We start from the raw sequence: 20758 nt of genomic DNA, 5'->3' as shown, positions 1-20758 counted from the left end.
TCAAACCTAAACACTTTCAATTTGTATGCAATCCGGCAGGCCCTTGCACTACATAGAAAAGGTAAATCTGAAGACAAAAGTCTTCAGATAATCTGCACGTGTGTACGGGGCATTAGGGTCTGGTTCTCTCTTTGTACTTCTGCAACAGTCTGTACAAGTGTCTCCATTTTTTGAGTTAAATGCATAACATGAGTGGCCATATCTGCTGGATCCATTATGGGTTTGTGCAATCTGTAATGCTCTGCTATCTATAATTAGGGGTTTGGATCTTCAGCTGCAGAAAACCAGTAGTATTGCAGAGAATATGTTCAGTCACCCGACCGAACTCTCTTTACTCATCACAGTGGTTGGAAACAGGTTCTGGACACACAAAGCACATATGCTAGCAGAATCACAGCAGATCGATAATAAGCAGCAGTGTGCGTAACAGGTAACAGTAATGGTTGATAATATACAGCAGTGTGATTAGTAGGCAGTAATGGTTGGTAATACACCCTAGTAGTTAATGCACAGAAATTAGCAAGCAGACATTACAGGGGAATGTATCCTTCTTAGAGTGCAAAGTGCATTTGAGCAGGTTAGAGGTATAATGATGGTAGAGACAATGGTATTGATATGGGGTCCCCTGTGGGGTACTTATCGGTAGTAGCAACTTTGCAGAGGCAGCGGCAAGCAGGGTTTCAAAAGAGGAGACTGGCAACATCTGGTAAGAGATGCTCCGGTCGGATGAGTAGGTCAGCGGTGCAGGGTCACTGGGTAGGCACAGTAGCGTCCGGTAAGGCGACTGCTATGAGCGGTTGCACGAACAAATTGTTTGTGCAGACCGCTATTTGAAATAGGCACCCGAGCGGCGCCCGAGAATGACGTCACGCGCGACGTCAAACGTCATGACGCGCACATGCGTTCCACCTGACCAGGGGGTGGAACGCAAACAGGAAGAAGAAGTCAGAAATCTTACAGCCACATACAGAGGCCCAACATCCAAGTAGCACCGTCAGGCAAGCAAGGGAAACTGATTTCTTTGGGGAAACCGATTTCGGCACAACACCGGCTGATTCCTGCTACTGCTGGGAGCAGCATGTGGCTCTGGGGACAGATGGGATGGATGGATCACTGCTTCGCTGCTGTATGTGCTAGTTGTCCCTTCTGGCTCTGACCCTCTATGAGGTAGTGATTCCTGGGGTCCACTATTCAGGAATAATCGGATTTTTGTAAGATCTTACCGTAAAATCCTTTTCTCTTAGCTCATTGACAGACGTAGTCTTCTTGATTCACAAGAACTGGGTTATGTTGTCTCCGCAGGAGCAGGACTAGGCAGAAAGAAAAAAACGTTCTGGCTCCACCTTAGGGGCAGTCCCTGAGGGTATATCCTCCCTCTCTCTGCTACAAGGCATCAGTTCTGTCACAAAGCAGCAACAGAGAATTTAACCCAACCCAACTCAATGATAGAGGGGAGGGTACTACGTCTGTCAATGAGCTAAGAGAAAAGGATTTTACGGTAAGATCTTACAAAAATCCGATTTTCTCTGTCGCTCATTGACAGACGTAGTCTTCTTGATTCACAAGAACTGGGACATCCAGAAGCAGTGCCACAAATGAGGGGTGGGATTGACCGAAATCAAAATCCAATCTAGAAGGCCCAACCGGTGCCAAACTAGAAGTTTTAAAGGCTCATTATAAACAAAGAATGAGACTCAAATGAAAATTTCCAACGGAAAAAAAAAAACCCTCGAGGCAGACCACTGGTCTCCTCAAATGGCGGCCTGCAAAACCTTGCGGCCAAACGAGGCATCAGACGATGCCATTACATCAACTTTATAATATTTTGTAAAGGTATGCACCGACGACCAGGTAGCCGCCTTGCACACCTGGACCACTGACGCCTGATGACGAAAGGCCCATGACGCACTAAGTGCCCGAGTGGAGTGCGCCTTAACAGGGAACGGGGGCTCCCGACCCTTAATAGAATAAGCCTGTACCACCGTCTGTCTGATCCATTTGGAAATAGTCGCGGCAGATGCAGGCAACCCCTTTTTGGGTCCATCCGGGATCACAAAAAGTGAATCCGTCTTGCGAAACGAGTCTGTCGTTTTCAAGTATACCCTGATCGCCCGGACCACATCCAAGGAGTGTAAAGCAAACTCCCGAGGATGACTGGGCTTAGGACACAGGGAAGGTAATACAATTTCTTCATTCAGATGAAATTCTGAAACCACTTTTGGTAGGAAGGATGGATTCGGACGAAGAACCACCTTATCTCTATGAACCACCAGATATGGGGAACGACAAGATAAAGCGGCCAGTTCTGACACCCTGCGTGCAGAAGTGATAGCCACCAAGAAGGCCACCTTCTGGGACAACGTAGGTAGAGGAATCTCCCTAATATCTTCAAAGGGAGGTTTCTGAAGAACCGACAATACTAAATTAAGATCCCAGGGTGGTAACGGCGCGCGCACTGGCGGAGCCAGATGTCGCACCCCCTGGATGAAATTCCGCACCAAGGAATGAGTAGCCAAAGGCTTCTGAAAGAAGATAGCTAATGCTGAGACCAGACCCTTGATAGTGCTCAAGGCCAGTTTCTGCTCAACCCCTTGTTGCAGAAAAGCTAATATTCGACTAACCGAATAAGACCGTGGACGGAACCCCAAAGGCTCACACCATGCAATGTAGGACTTCCATGTACGATGATAAATCTTTCTGGAAGTCGCTTTCCTTGCTTTAACTAGAGTAGGAATAACTGAAGCTGACAATCCCTTGTCCTTCAGCACCTGGGTCTCAATAGCCAGGCCATTAAAGCCAGCGATCGTAAAGCAGGATGGAAGATCGGTCCCTGAGACAGTAGGTCCTCCCTGAGAGGAAGTCTCCACGGGACGTCCGCCACCAGTCTGACCACGTCGGCGTACCAAGCTCGGCGAGGCCAGTCCGGAGCTACCAGGATTACTGGAATTCCTTCCTCCTCTATCCTGCGAAGAAGTCTTGGCAGTAACCCGAGAGGAGGGAAGGCATACATTAGCTGGTATTGCCCCCACGGGGCGATCAGTGCGTCTGCGGTCTCTGCTAGAGGATCGCGGGAGCGAGCCACGAATCTCTGTACTTTCCTGTTGAATCGTGATGCCAACAGATCCACATCCGGGGTGCCCCACCGTAGGCACAACTGGTGGAAAATTTCTGGATGGAGGGACCATTCCCCCTGATCCAGAGTCTGACGGCTGAGATAATCTGCCTGCCAATTCTCCACCCCCGGAATGAACACCGCAGAGATAGCTGGAACAAATCGTTCCGCCCAGCGAAGAATGCAAGCCACTTCTTTGGCCGCTCGGACACTCTTGGTGCCCCCCTGGTGATTGACATAAGCCACGGCCGTGGCGTTGTCCGACTGGATCCGAACCGGGCTGCCCTGGAGCTGCTCGGTCCAGTGAATCAGACAAAGTCTGATCGCTCTCAGTTCCAATACATTTATCGGCAACCTGGATTCTTCCAGGGACCAAAGTCCCTGGACAGATAACTGACCGAGAATTCCTCCCCATCCGGATAGACTGGCATCCGTGGTCACTATCGTCCAATATATTGGCAGAAATGACTTTCCCTGGCTGAGCATCGGAGACCGAAGCCACCAGACCAGAGACTCTCTGGTCTGTTTGCTCAATCGGATCCGATTGTCCAGGGATTCCGGATTCCGATTCCATCTGAGAAGAATCTCTTGCTGAAGAATTCGGGTATGGGACTGGGCAAATGGGACTGCTTCGAAGGAAGCCACCATCAACCCCAGAACCCTCATGCAAGTTCGAAGAGAAGACCAGCTGTTGGATAGTAACAACTGGACTGCTGATTGAATCTTCCGGAGTTTCCCTACCGGAAGGAAAACTCTTGACCTGACTGTGTCTAGAATTAGACCCAGATATTCGAGCCTCTGGGTGGGAACCAGAAATGACTTTTGCTGGTTCACCAGCCACCCGAATTCCTGTAAAGAAATTATAGTAATTTCTATGTTTTGTAGCAGGGTCTGAGGAGACTCTGCATGAAGCAGGAGATCGTCTAGGTAACCTAGAATCGATATGCCTCTTTGGCGCAGTAGTGCCAACATTGGGGCCAACACCTTCGTGAAGACCCGAGGAGCCGTGGCGAGACCGAAAGGTAACGCCACAAACTGATAGTGGTTCTCTTCTACGGAAAAGCGTAGAAACCGCTGATGTCCTGCGAAAATGGGAATGTGAAGATAGGCGTCCTTGATGTCTATGGACGCTAGGACATCCCCTGGATGCAGGAAGGCTGCTACTGTGCGAATGGATTCCATCTTGAATTTCCTTATGTTGAGAAAGGAATTGAGTGCCCTTAAGTCCAGAATTGGACGCACTTTGCCCTCTTTCCTGGGTATTGTAAATAGGTTTGAATAAAACCCTTGAAAACGTTCTGTCCAAGGAACGTGGACTACCACTCCTTGTTGTAGTAAATCCGTGACTGCTCTCCGCAGATCTTCTAAACGATCCGGGGATAGTCGGATATTGGAAGGGAAGAATCGCGCTGGTGGGAGAGATCGAAACTCGATCTTGTACCCTGACCTTATGACTTCGCAAACCCACTTGTCTGGGATTCTGGAAAGCCATGGATCCGGGAACCGGCGAAGACGTCCCCCCACCCCAGTTATGGGTGGGGGCGCACCTTCAGGCTTTGGACGATTTATCTTCAGGTCTGGAGGGGGCGGGCTTTTGCTTGCCCGACCAACGTCCCCTGAAGCCTCCTGAAGGAGCTTTGGAGGACTTAATTTTTTCACCCGCGGGACGAAAAAACTTTTTGTGAGCAGAGAAAGAAGGCCCTCGTTTTTGACGAGTTCCTTTACCCTTAACATTTTGCGGTAAAAAGGTGCTCTTTCCACCCGTGAGATCCTTAATGATCTCATCTAAGTTGGCTCCAAATAGACGCTCTCCTAAAAAGGGGATATTAGCCAATGCTTTTTTGGAACCTTGGTCGGCTAACCAACCTTTTAGCCACAGTGTACGCCTGAGAACCACTGCTGAAACTGATGCTCGCGCCAATAACGGAGTGGCGTCTAACGCCGCATCACACACAAACTGTAACCCCTGTATCATTTGTTCCAACAAATCTGATACCGCCTGAGGGACCTCTTCTAAGTCCCGGCGTAACCACTTGGTCCATTCAGTTACAGTCTGCGAAACCAGTCCAATAGCAATTATTGGTCTGAAAGCTGATCCAATCAAGGAAAACATGGTGCGAGACATAGCTTCTATCTTGCGATCCACTGGATCTTTAAAAGACGGAGCGTCTTCTAAAGGAATAACCGTGGCTTTATTCCATCTAGCAATTGGTGAATCCACCACAGGTGGTTCTGTCCATTTCTTAATGAGGGTTTCCTCAAACGGATAACGCCTGTTAATGCGTTTAGAAATAGCAGAGGTGCGTTTTGGCAGACTCCATTCTTCTTTGATTGGATTGCCAAAACATTTGGGCAATGGAAAAACCTTCGCCACTTTGATGCGTTTTTTAGTCCCAAAAGGGATTTCAGTTTCAGCTATTTCCGACGGAATACCCTGTAATCTTAAGGTTCCTTGAACAGATACAATGAGTGCGTTTACCAACGCTTCCTCTCGGGCTATGGCTGATGCCGAAACATCCTCCTCACTGTCTGAAGAGACAGTACCCGAGACACCAGATGAAGTACCTGCAACTGCAGAAATAGGCTCAGATTCTGAATCCGAAGTTTCAGATAATAAGGGGTTAGGCGGGGGTCGCTTTCTTGCGCCCTGTCCCTGACAAGCCACTTCCACCCGGGACACAAAAGTTTCCATAATAGCTGACAATGATTCAACCGTCAGTGGGGTGCTGGAGGATCCTGCAGACACCTCGAGGGGATCCGGTGGAGATACATGAGTGGCAGGGTCCATGTTAATTCAGGACACCTCTGCCAGAAAAAACAAAAAACCTTTTTTTTTTTTTTTTTTTTTAAATAAATAAAAAAATACCTCTTCTTTTTTTTATTTTTTTTTTTTATGTGTCTCCCCCTAGCGCAATAGCGCCCCTCAGAGTACCTGCTTCTCGATCCCCACAGAGAGAGAGAGGGACCCCCAAGGCTCACCACCCGATGCAGAGAAGTTTCCAACCAACTGCAGTCAGCGTCTGTCTTTTACAGACTGGAAAGAGCTGTGTTACTTTTCCCGGGTAGAAGGACGTGGCTCCGCCCCCTGTGTACGCCTTCCGGCGTTCCCAGCTCTCCACGAGGTAGCTGGGCTCATCAAACATGGCCGCCCCCATACGGGAGACAATAGACTCCAAAAACATGGCGGCCGGCGTGACCTGAGGACATTCATGCACCCGGTCTACGGCAAAATGGCGGCGGACTGCCGAAATCGTTTTTCCCAGCACATCCACCTGCATCTCTGCTAAGTGGCGGTTTATCGATCTGCAGGAGGTACACTACAATTAAGGTAGGATTATACCTCCTATGTCTGCTGTAATACTACAGTCTGCTGGGTAGAGTGTTAGCTCTCAAACCAAGTCCACTTCCCACCAAACACATACTGTATTTACAAGGGGGACTTTTAGTGTCAGATATATACTGACCATGTATGGAGGGGCCCATAATTTATACTGCCTCATAACGAGGAAAAAAGGGAATGTTTACTCACCATACCGAACCGACAGGCACCCTCTCTTCACAATACCCTCTCCACCGGGGTGGGGGGTTGTGGACCATTCCGGACGCCTCGACTCTCTGGTTCCTGGCGTCCAAGCGAGACTTTTAACTCGCAAGGTCAGTCCCTCCAATGGGACTCCGTCGCGGCCGACCCAGCGCGGAGCTCTGGTCTGCACGCGCTCGTAGGCAGAAACCGGGGTGACCACTGGATCTCAACATCCAGCCCGTCGCCCGGCCCCGCATACTTACTTGAATGTGTCGCGGCCGACCAAGCACAATGCAATGGTCTGCGCGCGCTCGTAGGCCGGCTGGGGTGACCACTAGTGTCGCCCAGTCCGGCGTATTTGCTTGAAGATCTCACAGGAAAAAACACTGGAGAAAACTAGCTAAAAAATATATATATTTTTTTTTTTTTCTAAAGAAAAAATCTTGCCAGGACCAAAAAGATCCCAGCAAGGAACTTAGGTCCTTACTCCTGACTAGACAGAAAAAAACTGATGCCTTGTAGCAGAGAGAGGGAGGATATACCCTCAGGGACTGCCCCTAAGGTGGAGCCAGAACGTTTTTTCTTTCTGCCTAGTCCTGCTCCTGCGGAGACAACATAACCCAGTTCTTGTGAATCAAGAAGACTACGTCTGTCAATGAGCGACAGAGAAATTAAAGTTCAGCAATCTACTTATTTTTTTTCAAAGTCAGCTCATCCTCAACCCCTTTTTTTTCCCCCCATTCACAAAAAATTATATATCTCTCTGCTGTGCCATACCTGCTACAAGAAAGGACTTTGCTTGCTTTGGAAACCGCAGCTTGGCATCGCATGCCATTAAGCAGCTTATGATCTACCAGAACCTTCTCCACCATGGATTCCCCCAGTTGTACTCCCCCTAGTATGTATGATGCATGCATATTCTCAGCCCCCAGTGCATACCTTTACATTTATCAACATTAAACCTCATCTGCCACATAGCTGCCCATTTAAACTGTGCATTGAGGTAAGCTTGTAAGCTGGAGACATCCTGTAAATATATTATTGCACTGCATAGCTTGGTTGAAACTGCAGAGACCGAAATTAAACTTTTTCCTCCTAGATCCTAAATTATTTATAAATATATTAAAAATTAAGGGTCCCAACTAGTGATGGGCTGAACAACCCCCCCCCCCCCCTTCGGTTCGCACCAGAACATCTCGATCAGGGAAAAAGTTCTAGCAAACATGCAAACTCTATTAAAGTCTATGGGACACAAACATGAAAAATCAAAAGTCCTCATTTTAAAGGCTTATTTGCAAGTGTTTGCCATAAAAAGTGTATGGGGACCTGGGTACTGCCCTGTGGGACATGCATTAATGCAAAAAAGTTTTTTAAATCAATCATTTTTACAGGAGCAGTGATTTTAAGAATGCTTAAAGTGAAATATAAATTCCTTTAACTATCATGCCTGGGGGTCCCCTTAATGTGCCTGTAAAGTGGCGCATCTGTGCGATGTATGTAGCCTGCTGCAGCAATCCTGTAAAGTGGCGCATCTGTGCGATGCATGTAGCCTGCTGCAGCAATCCTGTAAAGTGGCGCATCTGTGCGATGCATGTAGCCTGCTGCAGCAATCCTGTAAAGTGGCGCATCTGTGCGATGCATGTAGCCTGCTGCAGCAATACTGAAATTTTAAAGGAAAAAAATGTAATTTAAACTTGCTCGTGGCTGTAATGCATTGTTGGCTCCCGGCAATACACAAAAAAAAATTTGAAACAAAACCTGCCTGGAGTCCCACCCCCAGTCCATATCAGGCCCTTTGGGTCTGGTACTGATTTTAAGGGGAAACCCCACACCAAAATTGAAAAAAACAGCGTGGGGGGGTCCCCCCCAAATCCATGCCAGACCCGTATCTGAGCAAAAAGCCTGGCTAGCCAAAATTTTTTTGGGGGGGCTAAGACAAGCGAGCCCCCCCCCCCTCCTTAACCATACCGCTTGCCCTCAACATGGGGAGCGTGCTTTGGGGTGCCCGCCCAAGCAGCTTGTCCCCCATGTTGATGGGGACAAGAGCCTCTTCCGGACAACCCTGGACTGTGGGGCTTATTGGCATGGGCCTTCAGATCCTGCCCCCCACCCATGTGAATCGATATCAGAAACATCGTACCCCTACCCAATCACCATAAAAGTGTACATAAAAAAAATAAACAAACACAAAAGCCAGTTTTTGACAAGTCCTTTAATAAAAGGAAAATAAATAAAAAAAAAAAGAGTGTCCCCTGATGTAAATCCATTGTCAATCACGTCGCCCGCTGCACCCAGGAATAAAACATGCTCCCACCTCTTCACACGCCTACCTGCTAATGAGCTGTTTGTTGAGCCATGACAGCTCTCATAGGAAAGGGGCGGGGAAATCTGCTGACATCGCTCGGTGGCACCGCCTCTTCTGACCCCACATCAGTAATTTATTCACTACACCAGCCCAGTGCATTATGGGGTGCTTGTGACGTCAGAAGGGGTGGGGTGTCCCTACCCTTTTCCTATAAAGGCTGCCATGGCTCAAACCGCTCATTAGCCAGGAGGCGTGTGAAGAGGCAGAAGCATGTTTTTTTTTTTCTGGGTGTGGCGGGAGACGTGATTGACGATGGATTTACATCAGGGGACAGCTGGTCACATAGTAAATCAGAAAAGCCGTTGATCGGCTTTCCTCAGTTCATGCCTGGTAGGCATGAGTAGAGGAGAGCCGATCTGTGGCTCCGACAGGGGGGGGGGGCGGGGTCTGCACTGGTAATCGGCATTGATTACCAGTACAGACCCTTGGGGGGTGCCACTAGAGCCACCAGGGATGGCAATGAGGGTGCCTGCCAGTGGTGCCCTCCTCAGTTCTGCCCTCCATTGCCATCTACCAGTGCCGCCTACCAGTTCCCACCAATGCTGCATATCAGTGCAGCATCATCAGTGCAGAAAAAATAAAAAAAACTTTTAAAACTTTTCGGTTTTTTTTATTTGTTTAGCAAAAAAGAAAAACCTTGCAGTGATCAAATACCACCAAAATAAAGCTCTATTTGTGGGGGGGGGGGGGGGGGGACATTTGGTTTTAGGTACAGTGTTGCATGACCGCGCAAATGCAACAGTGCTAAAAGTTGAAAATTGGCCTAGGCAGGAAGGGGGTGTAATTGCCCTGTATTGAAGTGGTTAAATTCTGTCATAGGGTTCCTCTTAATCACAGGGCACTTTTACCCCTTCCTGCCAAGACCAATTTCAGCTGTCAGTGCTCATTGGAGTTGATGGGAAATCAGTCAGCTTGGCATGGCAGTGCTCACGTGACAAGGACACAAACTCAGGGAGCACCGAGAGGGGACTCAGGACTAGAACATACCTATACATTATAAAAGTGGGGTATGCCTGTTCACTACACTAACTCACCATCCACTAACTACCTGCCTAACCTCTATTATCATATACACGGCTGCCATGTAAGCAGCCTTATAGTGTGGGGCGTGGACTTCACCCCAGAGCCATGATTGGTTAAAGGCAGCCTGCCTTTGGTTAATCATGGCTCTGACAAGACACTGCTGTGATTGGCCAAAGCATACAGGTCACGAGTAATTTATTCGCTGCACCAGCGAAGTGCATTATTCCCACGGAGCACCCCATTTAGCAAACAACTGATGTTCGACACAAATATTAAGCCCACCCCTAGTCCCAACACTGAATGTTGGGAGTACACCATTAGTAACCCTAGACCATTCAGAGTATGACTAATACTCTGAATTCTGTCTTTTAGCCAGTTTTCCATCCATTTACAAACTGAACTTTCCAAGCCCGTAGACTTTACCTTATCCATTATCTGTTTGGGGAACTGTCAAATGCTTTTGCAAAAGCCTAGTTTACCACAGTAACCCCTCTGTCCAAGATTTTACTTACCTACTCTTAACCTCCCTGGTGGTATGATTCTTTCGGATTTTAGGTGCTGAAAACAGTACCATTATTTTGCATGCAATTCTTGTGAACAAACCAACTGTATACATTACATATATAATTACACACATAAAACTGCAGGAAAGGGCACTGGGGGGGGGGGGGGGCAAACTAATTTATTTTGAATTGTATCAGTGTTTTACATTTGAATTTGCCGCTGGTTCCACCCCCCTGCGACGTCACGTCGCAGGAGACGGAAGCCAGGGCACAGAGAGGATCGGGAGGAAGAACCGCCGGGATACATCGCTGGATCCCGGTGACAAGGTAAGTAACCCTGCTTACAGGATCCAGCGATGCTTCTAGCAGTACCCGGAGTGTGGCTCAGGGTTACCGATTTTGGCTCTGAAATTTATCCCCGAGCCACGCTCGGGAATACAGCTAAGAAGGTTAAAAAAAAAGAAGAAAAAAAAAAAATCAGGATTTTGACAACTGTTTTTCATGTACCAATGCTGTGTCTAAAGTGGATGTAAACCCTTGCATATACCATGTGAAGGGAACAGCCTCAGATACATAGAGATTTGTTAATCTCCCTACGCAAGTTTACATGTATATTTGCTGTCTTTATATATGCTTTAGACAGTGCACAGTGTTAGAGATTTTCCTCTTCCTGTTCAGCACTGGGCATGGATTCTTGGCATACAAGCAAGACAGCCGATTATAGGAAAGGCTTCCCCCACTGCCAGATAAGCAGAGACTTGCAGAACTATGCCAAGACAAGCTCTCTGCTAATCCATTTAACCACTTAAGCCCCAGAGAATTTGGCTGCTCAAAGACCAGGCCCTATTTTGCGATTTGGCACTGCGTGACTTTGACAATTGAGTGGTCGTGCGACACTAGCCAAATTAAATGGACATCTTTTTTCCCCACAAACCGCTTTGTCTTGATGATAATCACCTGTGCGATTTTTATTTTTTGCGCTATAACAAAAAAGCAACCATTTTGAAAAAAAAAAAAACGCAATAAGCGTATTTTGATTGGTTTGCGCAAGTTATTTACTAACTATGGGAAAGATTTTTATTGATTTTTTTTTTTTTTTTAAATGGTGGCGGCGATCTGGGTTTTTTTGCGGGACTGCGGCAACAGATCGGACCCGACTGACATGACACTTTTGGGGAGTACCAGTGACATTACTACAGTAATCAGTGCTATAAATATGCACTGTTACTGTAAAAATTACACTGGCAGGGAAGGGGTTAACTTTACTGGTGATCAAGGGGTTAAGTATGTCCCTAGGGGCATGGCTTGTGATGCAATCACAGACATACGATCCTACATAACAGGATCACAGCCTCTGACTACTTTAGTGAGAATGACAGACAGCTGTGTTTACATCAGCTGTCTGTCTTGCGGGAGATCACAAACTGCCGGTCACACGAACTGGCTCCCCAGGGAACGAGCAGGGGCGGGAGCGTGCCGCGCGCTCGCCCCCTACAAGCTCGTGGGTGAGCGACGTAGGGCTACGTTGCTTTGCCTGTAAGTGGCTGAGTGCCGCAGTAAATAGTCAGGTGGTTGGACAAGTGGTTAAAGCAGCCTCCTACTACACAATTTAGCCTGGTTTTATCTTGGGTGGCGGAGAACTTGTCAGAAGTTATGTCGATAATGAAAGAGCAGAAAGACAGGGAACTTAGGGCTTGGAGAGAGTCAACACTTCGAGAGAGTCAACACTTCATATTTCATGAATCAGGTTTACATCTACTCAAGTTATTTTTCCAGCACAAACCCATCTGTGTGGTAGTTTAGAAAGTAATTCTAGACCTGTTAACGTGATACTGCAGAGTTTATTAAACACTGATCTTTAATATAGGCACCACATTGGGATAGTACCACTGGATTGGCATAAAGCCAGTCATAAGCATCCCTAAAAAAAAAGAGAACAGCTTACTTTTTGCGTTAGTTTCATATAAAAAAAATGAAGGTTACTAAAGTACCAAAATTACTCTACCCTCTATCGAGCCTAACCAAGCTACATCAGCCTACAACCAAGCCTGTCTGGATGTTAGCAGCCATATTGTTGCTGCTTATATCATACAACCTAGGATGGGGTGTGGTTTCTAGTTGGTAGCTCATCTTCGATTTATTGTGGAATTTATGAAATAAGGTCTTACATTTTTTTTAAAGACATTTTTGTATACTGGTGCATAACAAGTCCATGGTTGTCCCAATTTCATGCACATGTCCCATGAGGTATTGCTCCTTACACTCAAGCACTCACTGGCATGGACAGTGAATACAGTTGTACGTGCTGCACTGTATACTGATCTGTACTGCAGGTCAACAATCAGTTGACCAATTCGTAATGAAACCAGTTCACTGCCATTTTATAATTAGTGGTTTCAGTCCTTTTTAACCCAGCAAATGTGTACTGCTACACCATGCATACGCAAGAGGTACATGCTGTTATGCATGTGCATCATAATGAGAAAATATTGCACTTTAGGGACAAAAAGCTATTCGTGCCTTCAGGAATGTTTAATGTGTGCTATTAAATGTTGGGCAGTTTCACATCAGCATGAAGTGCGAGCCAACAGCAGTCACCAATGCAAAAACTATACCATACACCGCAAGGTGTCATTAGATCCAAGTTTGTTGCAGCAAAGTCATAATGGCTAGGCCATTAATTGCAAAATCTGAACCTGCCCTAAATGCAGAATTACAAACCATTTTGTGCTCTTATGCCTATAGGACAGGGGTAGGTTAACCCTGAAACCATCTGATCTTGGGGGGGGGGGGGGCCCTCCTGATTACACACAGAGCAGGTCCCTCTGCTTACCCAGCGCACTCAGTTGTTATGCATGCATCGATGGGTGGGCACTCACTGTGCATTAGGGGGCAAACCTGGAAAACCAGTTGCCAGTAGCAACATCATACCAGCTAACATTACACACACCAAAGAGAAGCAGTTGCAGCCATCACATTAGGGGTGAGTTAATTAAATGTTTGACCAAAATATAACAGGCACATTAAGTTGATAATTTTGTATGGCCCCCCTGAATGATTTTAAAGATACCCAACTGGCCCTTGGCAGAAAAAAGGTTTCCCACCCACCCCTGCTATAGGGGTACACAGAGCATACCTTGAACTGGTACCAAAATCCTCAGAAAGTCTCCCAGAATATGGAGCAGATGTGCATAGTAATCTTGGCTTGGAAAGAGCAGCCAATTGGGTGCCATGCACAACTGCTCCAGTCATGGAAATCCTGTGTCTGACTTGTGCCATCTAGTCATGACAATTGTGCAGACAGTGATTTGTTGAACCCAAAAACCCTCAGTGGGGGAGCATTGAAAGCACTGAGGCGGCAACAGTACTGCCTTGGAGAGGGGTGGGGGAAGTGATCAGATGACAATTTTCAGTGATTTAGTCCCTGCTCTGGTGCAGGTTTGAAATTAAATCCTTACTTTACCCAGAGAAAAAAAAAAAAAAGTTTTTCCCTTCTATTATCTAAACTCAACTCTGTGGGGGGGGATGGGTGACAATTAATGAAGACCACCATCAAATCCCAAAAGCCAGATACTTTGTGGGAGCAACCTTTGACAGGAGACCAATCTGTATTAAAAAATCTTGATACTGGCTGTTATCAAAAAGTTTAGAAAGTGAATTCATTGGGGAAAGTTAAGGAAAAAAAAAAAAAAAAACCCCACAACTTTAGCAGAGACCATTACAGATTATGAAGTAAACGTTTATTTAAAATTATATACATAGTAAAAGCCATACAAAGTAACATGCTAACAGGTTAGCATCTGGGGCAAATCAAGTGCGATATCATCAAAGGTTGCCAGGAAAGATGGTAGTGTGCTTGAAATATCTGAAGAAAAAAAAAAATAAAGTTACTTCTACAATTCATGTTTTAGACATCTAAATACAAGGAAAGTATTAATCAGTATGAGATTTAAAAATGAAAAAAAAAATGTTACCCAACACTTTGTGCCCCAGCCCATAAGTCATCTACACTGCCCAGACTCTCCAAGTGGTTTTACATGCGCACCATCCTACCATTCTTGAGGGACCTCTAGAAGCCACAAGTACAGCTCCCCAAAGGAATGAATGGGGGGGGGGGGGGGTCACAGTGCACTTGTGCAAAGAGTGTCTGGCAGGAACAATTTCAGCAGAAAGCTTGCAGCTCTAGGCAACAAAGAATGGCAATTGATAGAACAGAGCTAAGGCAAGTGTTACTTAAAGCACTGAGGGAGGAAAGCAGCATTTTAAGTTATACCAAAGGGAGTTTGTCCTTTGAAGCTTCTAAAATGGTCTTTTATCAACTACATTTTAGGATGCTGAACTGATGCAAACGCGATCAAGGGCATCTCCATCCATTACGCCAATGACTGCATACATGTCCATCCAAGCATACATTTTACTCTGCCCTCAGTTAAAGACACCATTGTTCATGTTTGAGAGTCATCACTAAGTCTATACTATTAGATCATTCTGATACACATGTTATTTAATCCACAGCAATCTGAAGTGCCATGGCTGTGCATGATTTGCAGGTAAATTGAGACATAGTACAACAAGTGCATAGTGATATCACAAAACTGCTCCAAGTTTTAGTAAGACCCCACACAGCTGAAGTCTTATTCCCAAATGCCTGGCTTATACAAGGTTTATTCATTAATTACTGTACTCGTGTCACTAGAAGACTCACTAACTGGGAAATAATGCTACTGTGTACACGAAATGGCACAACCTACACAATTGACCATATAAGTGTAGACAGTTGTTTCACCTACTTTAAAAGAGATCCTATCACAACTGTAGTTACAAAACTTGGATTTTTGTAAAATCCATTTCTCCAAGTTCAATGGACAGTGCTCCATAAATCATAACTAGTGGGTTATTTTGCCTCCATGATTAGAAGAAACAAAGACACCTGGCTATGCCCATGGGCTGTCCTCAGCCGGTATACAACCCCCCTCTGCTCAGTAGCAAGCAGTATTAGAAGTATCAGAACTCTATAGAGGGGTGGGTGCTGTGTCTGTTGATGAACTCAGAAATGGATTTCACAGCAAGTACAAAAATCCCATTCATTGATGGACAGCGCTCCATAAATCCTAACTAGTGGGATGTCCAAAAAAGGAAATTGAGGGGGGGGGGGGTGGGGAAAATACACCAGGCTAAACAAAGGCCCTTAACCAGGCCACAGGAGCCTCAATGGGTCACATGAGCCCAGTAAAAAAAATCCAAAGAGGGATCAGACCCTCTTAAAAACAGCAGCCTGCAACTTTTTGCAGTCAAAGAAGCATCGGCAGATGCCAAAGTATCTACCTTCTAGTATTTTGTGACCTATGCACCAATCCAAGTGGTCACCTTGCAAACTTGCGATATTGAAGCCTGGTGATGAAGGCCCAAGAAGCACTCAGCACTTGAGTAGAATGTGCCGTGACAGGGAAAGGCGGAACCTGACCTTTAACTGAATAGGCCGAGTCACTGGCTACCATCTCCAGATGATCAGACCGACAAAGAAGCAGTCAGCCCTTTCCTTGGGCCACCCATAACCACAAAAAGCATACCACATCCAAGGTATGCAAAGCAAATGCCTTGGGATGAGCACACCTGGGACAAGGCAGGCAACACAATTTCTTCAAATGGAAGTCAGAGTGCTTTGGGCAGGGACAAAAAACACCAAAGAGGAACTTTGGCAGGATAACGCTGCCAATTCCAATACCCTGCGTGCGGGGGGGGGGGGCAGCTTTATCCAAGAATGTCACCTTCTGGGATAATAGAGACGAGGAATCTCCCGAATGTTCTCAAATGGAGGTTTCTGAAGAACTAAATTTAAATCCATAGCGGCAAAAGACCGTGCAGGTGGAGTCACATGTCAAACCCCCTGAATGAAGGTACGAACTTAACCGCTTGCCGACTGCGCACAGTATATTTACTGCGGCAGTCGGCCCCGGCCAGGCAGAGTGACGTAGGTCTACGTCGCTCGCCTGTCACTCCTTCCAGAGCCAATAGCGGGCGGGCGCGCGCCCGCCGAGGCGCGCGCCCGCCTCGGCTCGTTCACGGAGGAGTGCGGGAGTGTGACTGGCGGACCCGATGTCCGCCGGTCACACTACGATCGCCGCTACAGCGGGAGAAAGACAGAGCGGCTTGTGTAAACAAGCCACCTGTCATTTCTCCCTGTGTAAAAGTGAAGATCAAACAGTTCTACTATGTAGAACTGTTGATCTTTGTTTTTACACTAGTAGACATGTCCCTACACAGTTAGAATCACGCCCCTAGGACACACTTAACCCCTCCCTGTCCAATACTGTTAACCCCTTCCCTGCCAGTGTCATTTTTGCAGTAACAGTGCATATATATAGCACTGATTACTGCAGTAATGTCACTGGTACCCCCAAAAGTGTCAAAAATGTCAGTCAAGGGTCCGATCTGTCCGCCGCAATGTCGCAGTACCGCAAAAAAAAAAAAATCGCAGATCGCCGCCATTACTCGTTAAAAAAAAAAACACCAAAAATGACAAAAATCTTTCCCTTTGTTAGTAAACGCGATAACTTTTGCGCAAACCAATCAAAATACGCTTTTTGAGATTTTTTACCAAACATAGGTAGCGTAAAACAAATTGGCCGAAAATTTTTTTACATTTTTTTTTGGGGGAATTTCATATAAAAAAAAGTGAAAAATATTGTTGTTTTTGCAAAAATTACGCTCTTTTTTTGTTTATAGCGCGTGATCAAAAAATCGCACAGGTGATCAAATACCACCAAAAGAAAGCTCTGTTTGTGGGAAAAAAAGGACGTGAAATTCGTTTAGGTACAGCGTCGCACGACCGCGCGATTGTCCGTTAAAAGTCACGCAGTAAAAAAAAAAAATCGCAAAATAACCCCTGGTCTTTTAGCAGGAAAATCCTCCGGTGGTAAAGTGGTTAAGGGCTGATGTAGCAATTGTATCCATGTTCGAAAAGACTGTCACAAGGGCCAAAAAACCCTGTCCTGTCAAATGCAAGGAGGATAAGGTCCCCACAAAGATACCCAACTGTAGTCACTTTGGCACGAGGGAAGGCAGGAGTACACGTCCAGAAGCATACGTAAACTGTTCCTGCCTCATAGGCATCTCTAAAAAGAAACCAGATTGCACTCAAAAGGCCCCTTAAAGAAGGCGGTTCAGAGACAAATTAAGCTCAATGTTTGTGCAAACCTTCAAAAAAGGTATGAACCAGGGGCCATCTCCCATCTGTCCTCAGTCCTAGAATTTGATGGGATAGGGGTTCTTGAGCCCTTGCGACAGGCTTTGAATATTATGGATACAATTGCTAGACCAGCAATCTAGTTGAGGAATCACGTTTCCAACAGTTCCAGTTTTCCTCTGTGGGAATCACATTTTATCTTAAATTGATATTGTGAATCCTCTTCACCCATTATTCCCTGAGGAAGCCATTAAAGCGGTTGTATACTCATGAAAAAACCCTGCAGGACAAAAGGCATAGAGCTAGTACAGATGGTACTAAATACTTACCCTTCAGAACGAAGCCCTGGTGCAGTCTGGACAACGCTGAGGGAGCCGACATGCTCCCCCGGCATCTCTTCCTGGTTAGGCAGCTCCGGCGCTGTGAGTGGCCAAAGCCGCAAATGACGTCACTCCTGCGCATGCGTGCAGGAGATTCACTTTCCGGGAAGATCCAGCAAGGAGCTCTGAAGGTCAGCCAGACCTTCAGAGGGCACGCGCCGCAGACGTCAGCGGCTGCATGTAGGTTGAATATCTCCAAAACCGTGCAGGTTTAGGAGATATTAATTGTACCTACAGGTAACAGTCAAATAGCAGAGTATACTACAGCTTTAAGGCGAAATGCATTGATAGCCTGACCTTTTGCTATCACTAGGGGCATGATTCTTGTGTACTTTTGTGAGGTTGCGCTGGGGATGGTGTGATTAAGAGGTCCTCATTTTTTTCACTTATGCATGCACTCTCACTTTACTGCTGTATATATGGTATTTTAGTATCGCTATTAAATAAAATGGATTTTTATACAATTGGGTCAGTGATGTCATTCAGAGTGGGTTGTCCAGCACCAGTATAGCCCCCTTTCTTTCTACAAAGTTGTTTGCCATCCTATTGGGGTGATTGTGCAGGACTTGATTGGTTGGACTTACGTACGTTTTTGTTTCTGGATAGCCACCAATCCGACTCACACCAAGAACAATGTATGCTTTCCACGTACGATGGTATATCTTGCTGGAAGACCTTGCCCTCACCATAGTAGGGATCACTGATCCAGACAGACCTCTATCACTCAGTACCTGTCTTCCAATAGCTAAGCCATTAAAAACCAGCGACTAAAGAAGGTTTTTAGATAAGCCCTTGGGACAACTGGTCTTCTGAGAGGAAGCCCCCAAGGGACATTTACAGCCACCGGGATGATTGGAAAATCCTTGCAGGAACTGAGAAAGAAGCCTTAGCCCGAGGAGGATACTGGCCTTACCGTAGCCCTTCGATGATTGCAGGGTGTCCGAGGACCTTGTCACAAACATCAGTATCCTCCTGTGGAGCTGAACCTGCATTTAAGACTGTGCAAACAGAACTGTCTTGAAGGTGGATACTACCAGAATCTGTACGCAAAAATGGGAGAACTGACAGCAGCTGCCAATTTACAGCTTGTGGTACCTGAAGTTTGTGCAGAGAAGGACCACCCTGGTCAGAAATAGAATCAGACCCAAGTAAATCAAATCCCTGGATAAGGATGGGGGGGGGGGGGGGGGGGAGAACCTTTGCAGGAAATAAATCCTCACAAGGAGTCTCAGACCTAAAAACTAAAGGACAAGCTTTGTCCCCTTTCTGACTTTCTGGGTACCCCCAACAACCAACATTTCATGGATCTCCATGTTGCTCAGTCCACAGGGCCAGAAACCAGCGAAGATGTCCCCCCAGCCCAATAATCGGTGAGGGCAGACCTTCACGTTGGAGTCTGTGCTGGTCCAGGGAAGCTAGCTCTAGGCTTACCAGACCAAGGTTGCTTGGAACCTCCCAAGGGAAAATGTAAAAGATCAATTTCCCTTATTAGCAGTCTCAAAAGCACGAAAGAATTTGTCTATGGGCTGAGAAGGAGGTCCCCTATTTGCAGCAAGGCTTCTTTCCTTGACTGTGGCAGGAAGGTACTTTTCCCCCGGTCATCCAGGGTAGCCCCAAAAAAGCCATTTCCCTAAAAGGGCAGATCAATGAGAGCTTTCAGAGGCTTGGTCTGCAGACCAAATAAGCCATGCACGTGCCTAATCACCACCGTGGAAACCAAAAGTGAACAGCACAAGAGCTGTACCAAAAGCTGCAGAAAACAAACTGCAGCCCATGGACCAACTGGTCTGCTAAAACATAAGCAGCGGGGACCTGCTCACCTCCCAGGCGCAATAGCTTGGCCCATTCAGTTAGGATCCAAGACACCATGGCTGAGGCAAAGACTGGGTGCACCCAGCCATAGTAAACATGCTGCATGCCACAGCTTGGGTCAGCTGGGTCCTAAAGAATGGGGATTCTACTGGGATCATTGTTGCTTTATTCAACCTGGAAACAGGAGGGTCCACCACTGGTGGACTAGCCCACTTTTTTTAAAAGGACTCCTCAAGAAGGGTAGTGTACAGCAAATTGTTGGGGACCACAAAGTATGACTTTGGTTGTTCCCATTCATTACAGGAAAATCTTTCAAAATAAGGCACATACGGAAACACCTTTGAAGTAAAAATTGACTTGTGTACAAACACCGCAGCCATGTCTGGCTACATAAGCTGCATCCTCCATCTTTAAAGTCTCACACACTGCAGTAATAAGTGTGTCCACCAGCAGCTTTTTGCTGCTGCGACCATGGAGGAATTATCCTCGCTATCGGATTGATCAGGGGGTGTGATATTAAGTCCCCCTGGACAGGCTGCGTCCACAGCAGCATCAGTATCCAAATCAGACGAGACAGCCTGAGCAGGGGATGCTACCTCCTGGGCCTTTGCCCACATGCCACTTCCTCCCAAGACACTAAGGACTGCTGCCAGTGCAACCATGGGAAGCTGGGGTTGTGAGGGACCTGCCACCTCCATGGGGGGGGGGGAATGCAACCCTGAGGCTCCATAAGGAAAGCAAGACCTTGCAGTACAAAGATCTAGGCACCACTAAAGGATCCCCTAGGCAGAGAGCCAACAGACCCCCAAAGACTCACTCCGACCAGAGGAGCGCCAAGAATTCAAACCCAGCAT

General features: G+C 46.6%; 1 protein-coding gene across 1 annotated transcript in view; it reads right to left on the bottom strand.

Moving 5' to 3' along the window:
- Positions 1 to 14279: 14279 nt before the first annotated feature.
- LOC309551931 (securin-like) overlaps positions 14280 to 20758 on the bottom strand; it is a 68266-nt gene continuing 61787 nt past the window's right edge. Inside the window, exon 8 of the mRNA XM_082252657.1 lies at positions 14280 to 14391. Coding sequence (XP_082108783.1) covers positions 14312 to 14391 — 80 coding nt within the window. The 3' untranslated portion in view covers positions 14280 to 14311. The remainder of the gene's footprint in view (positions 14392 to 20758) is intronic.

Source organism: Pelophylax lessonae, assembly GCF_965119305.1.
Source record: "Pelophylax lessonae genome assembly, chromosome: 4".
In the NCBI taxonomy this organism is placed as follows: domain Eukaryota; kingdom Metazoa; phylum Chordata; class Amphibia; order Anura; family Ranidae; genus Pelophylax; species Pelophylax lessonae.
Note: the sequence above shows the minus strand (reverse complement) of the source record. Positions and strands in the feature narration are given on the sequence as shown.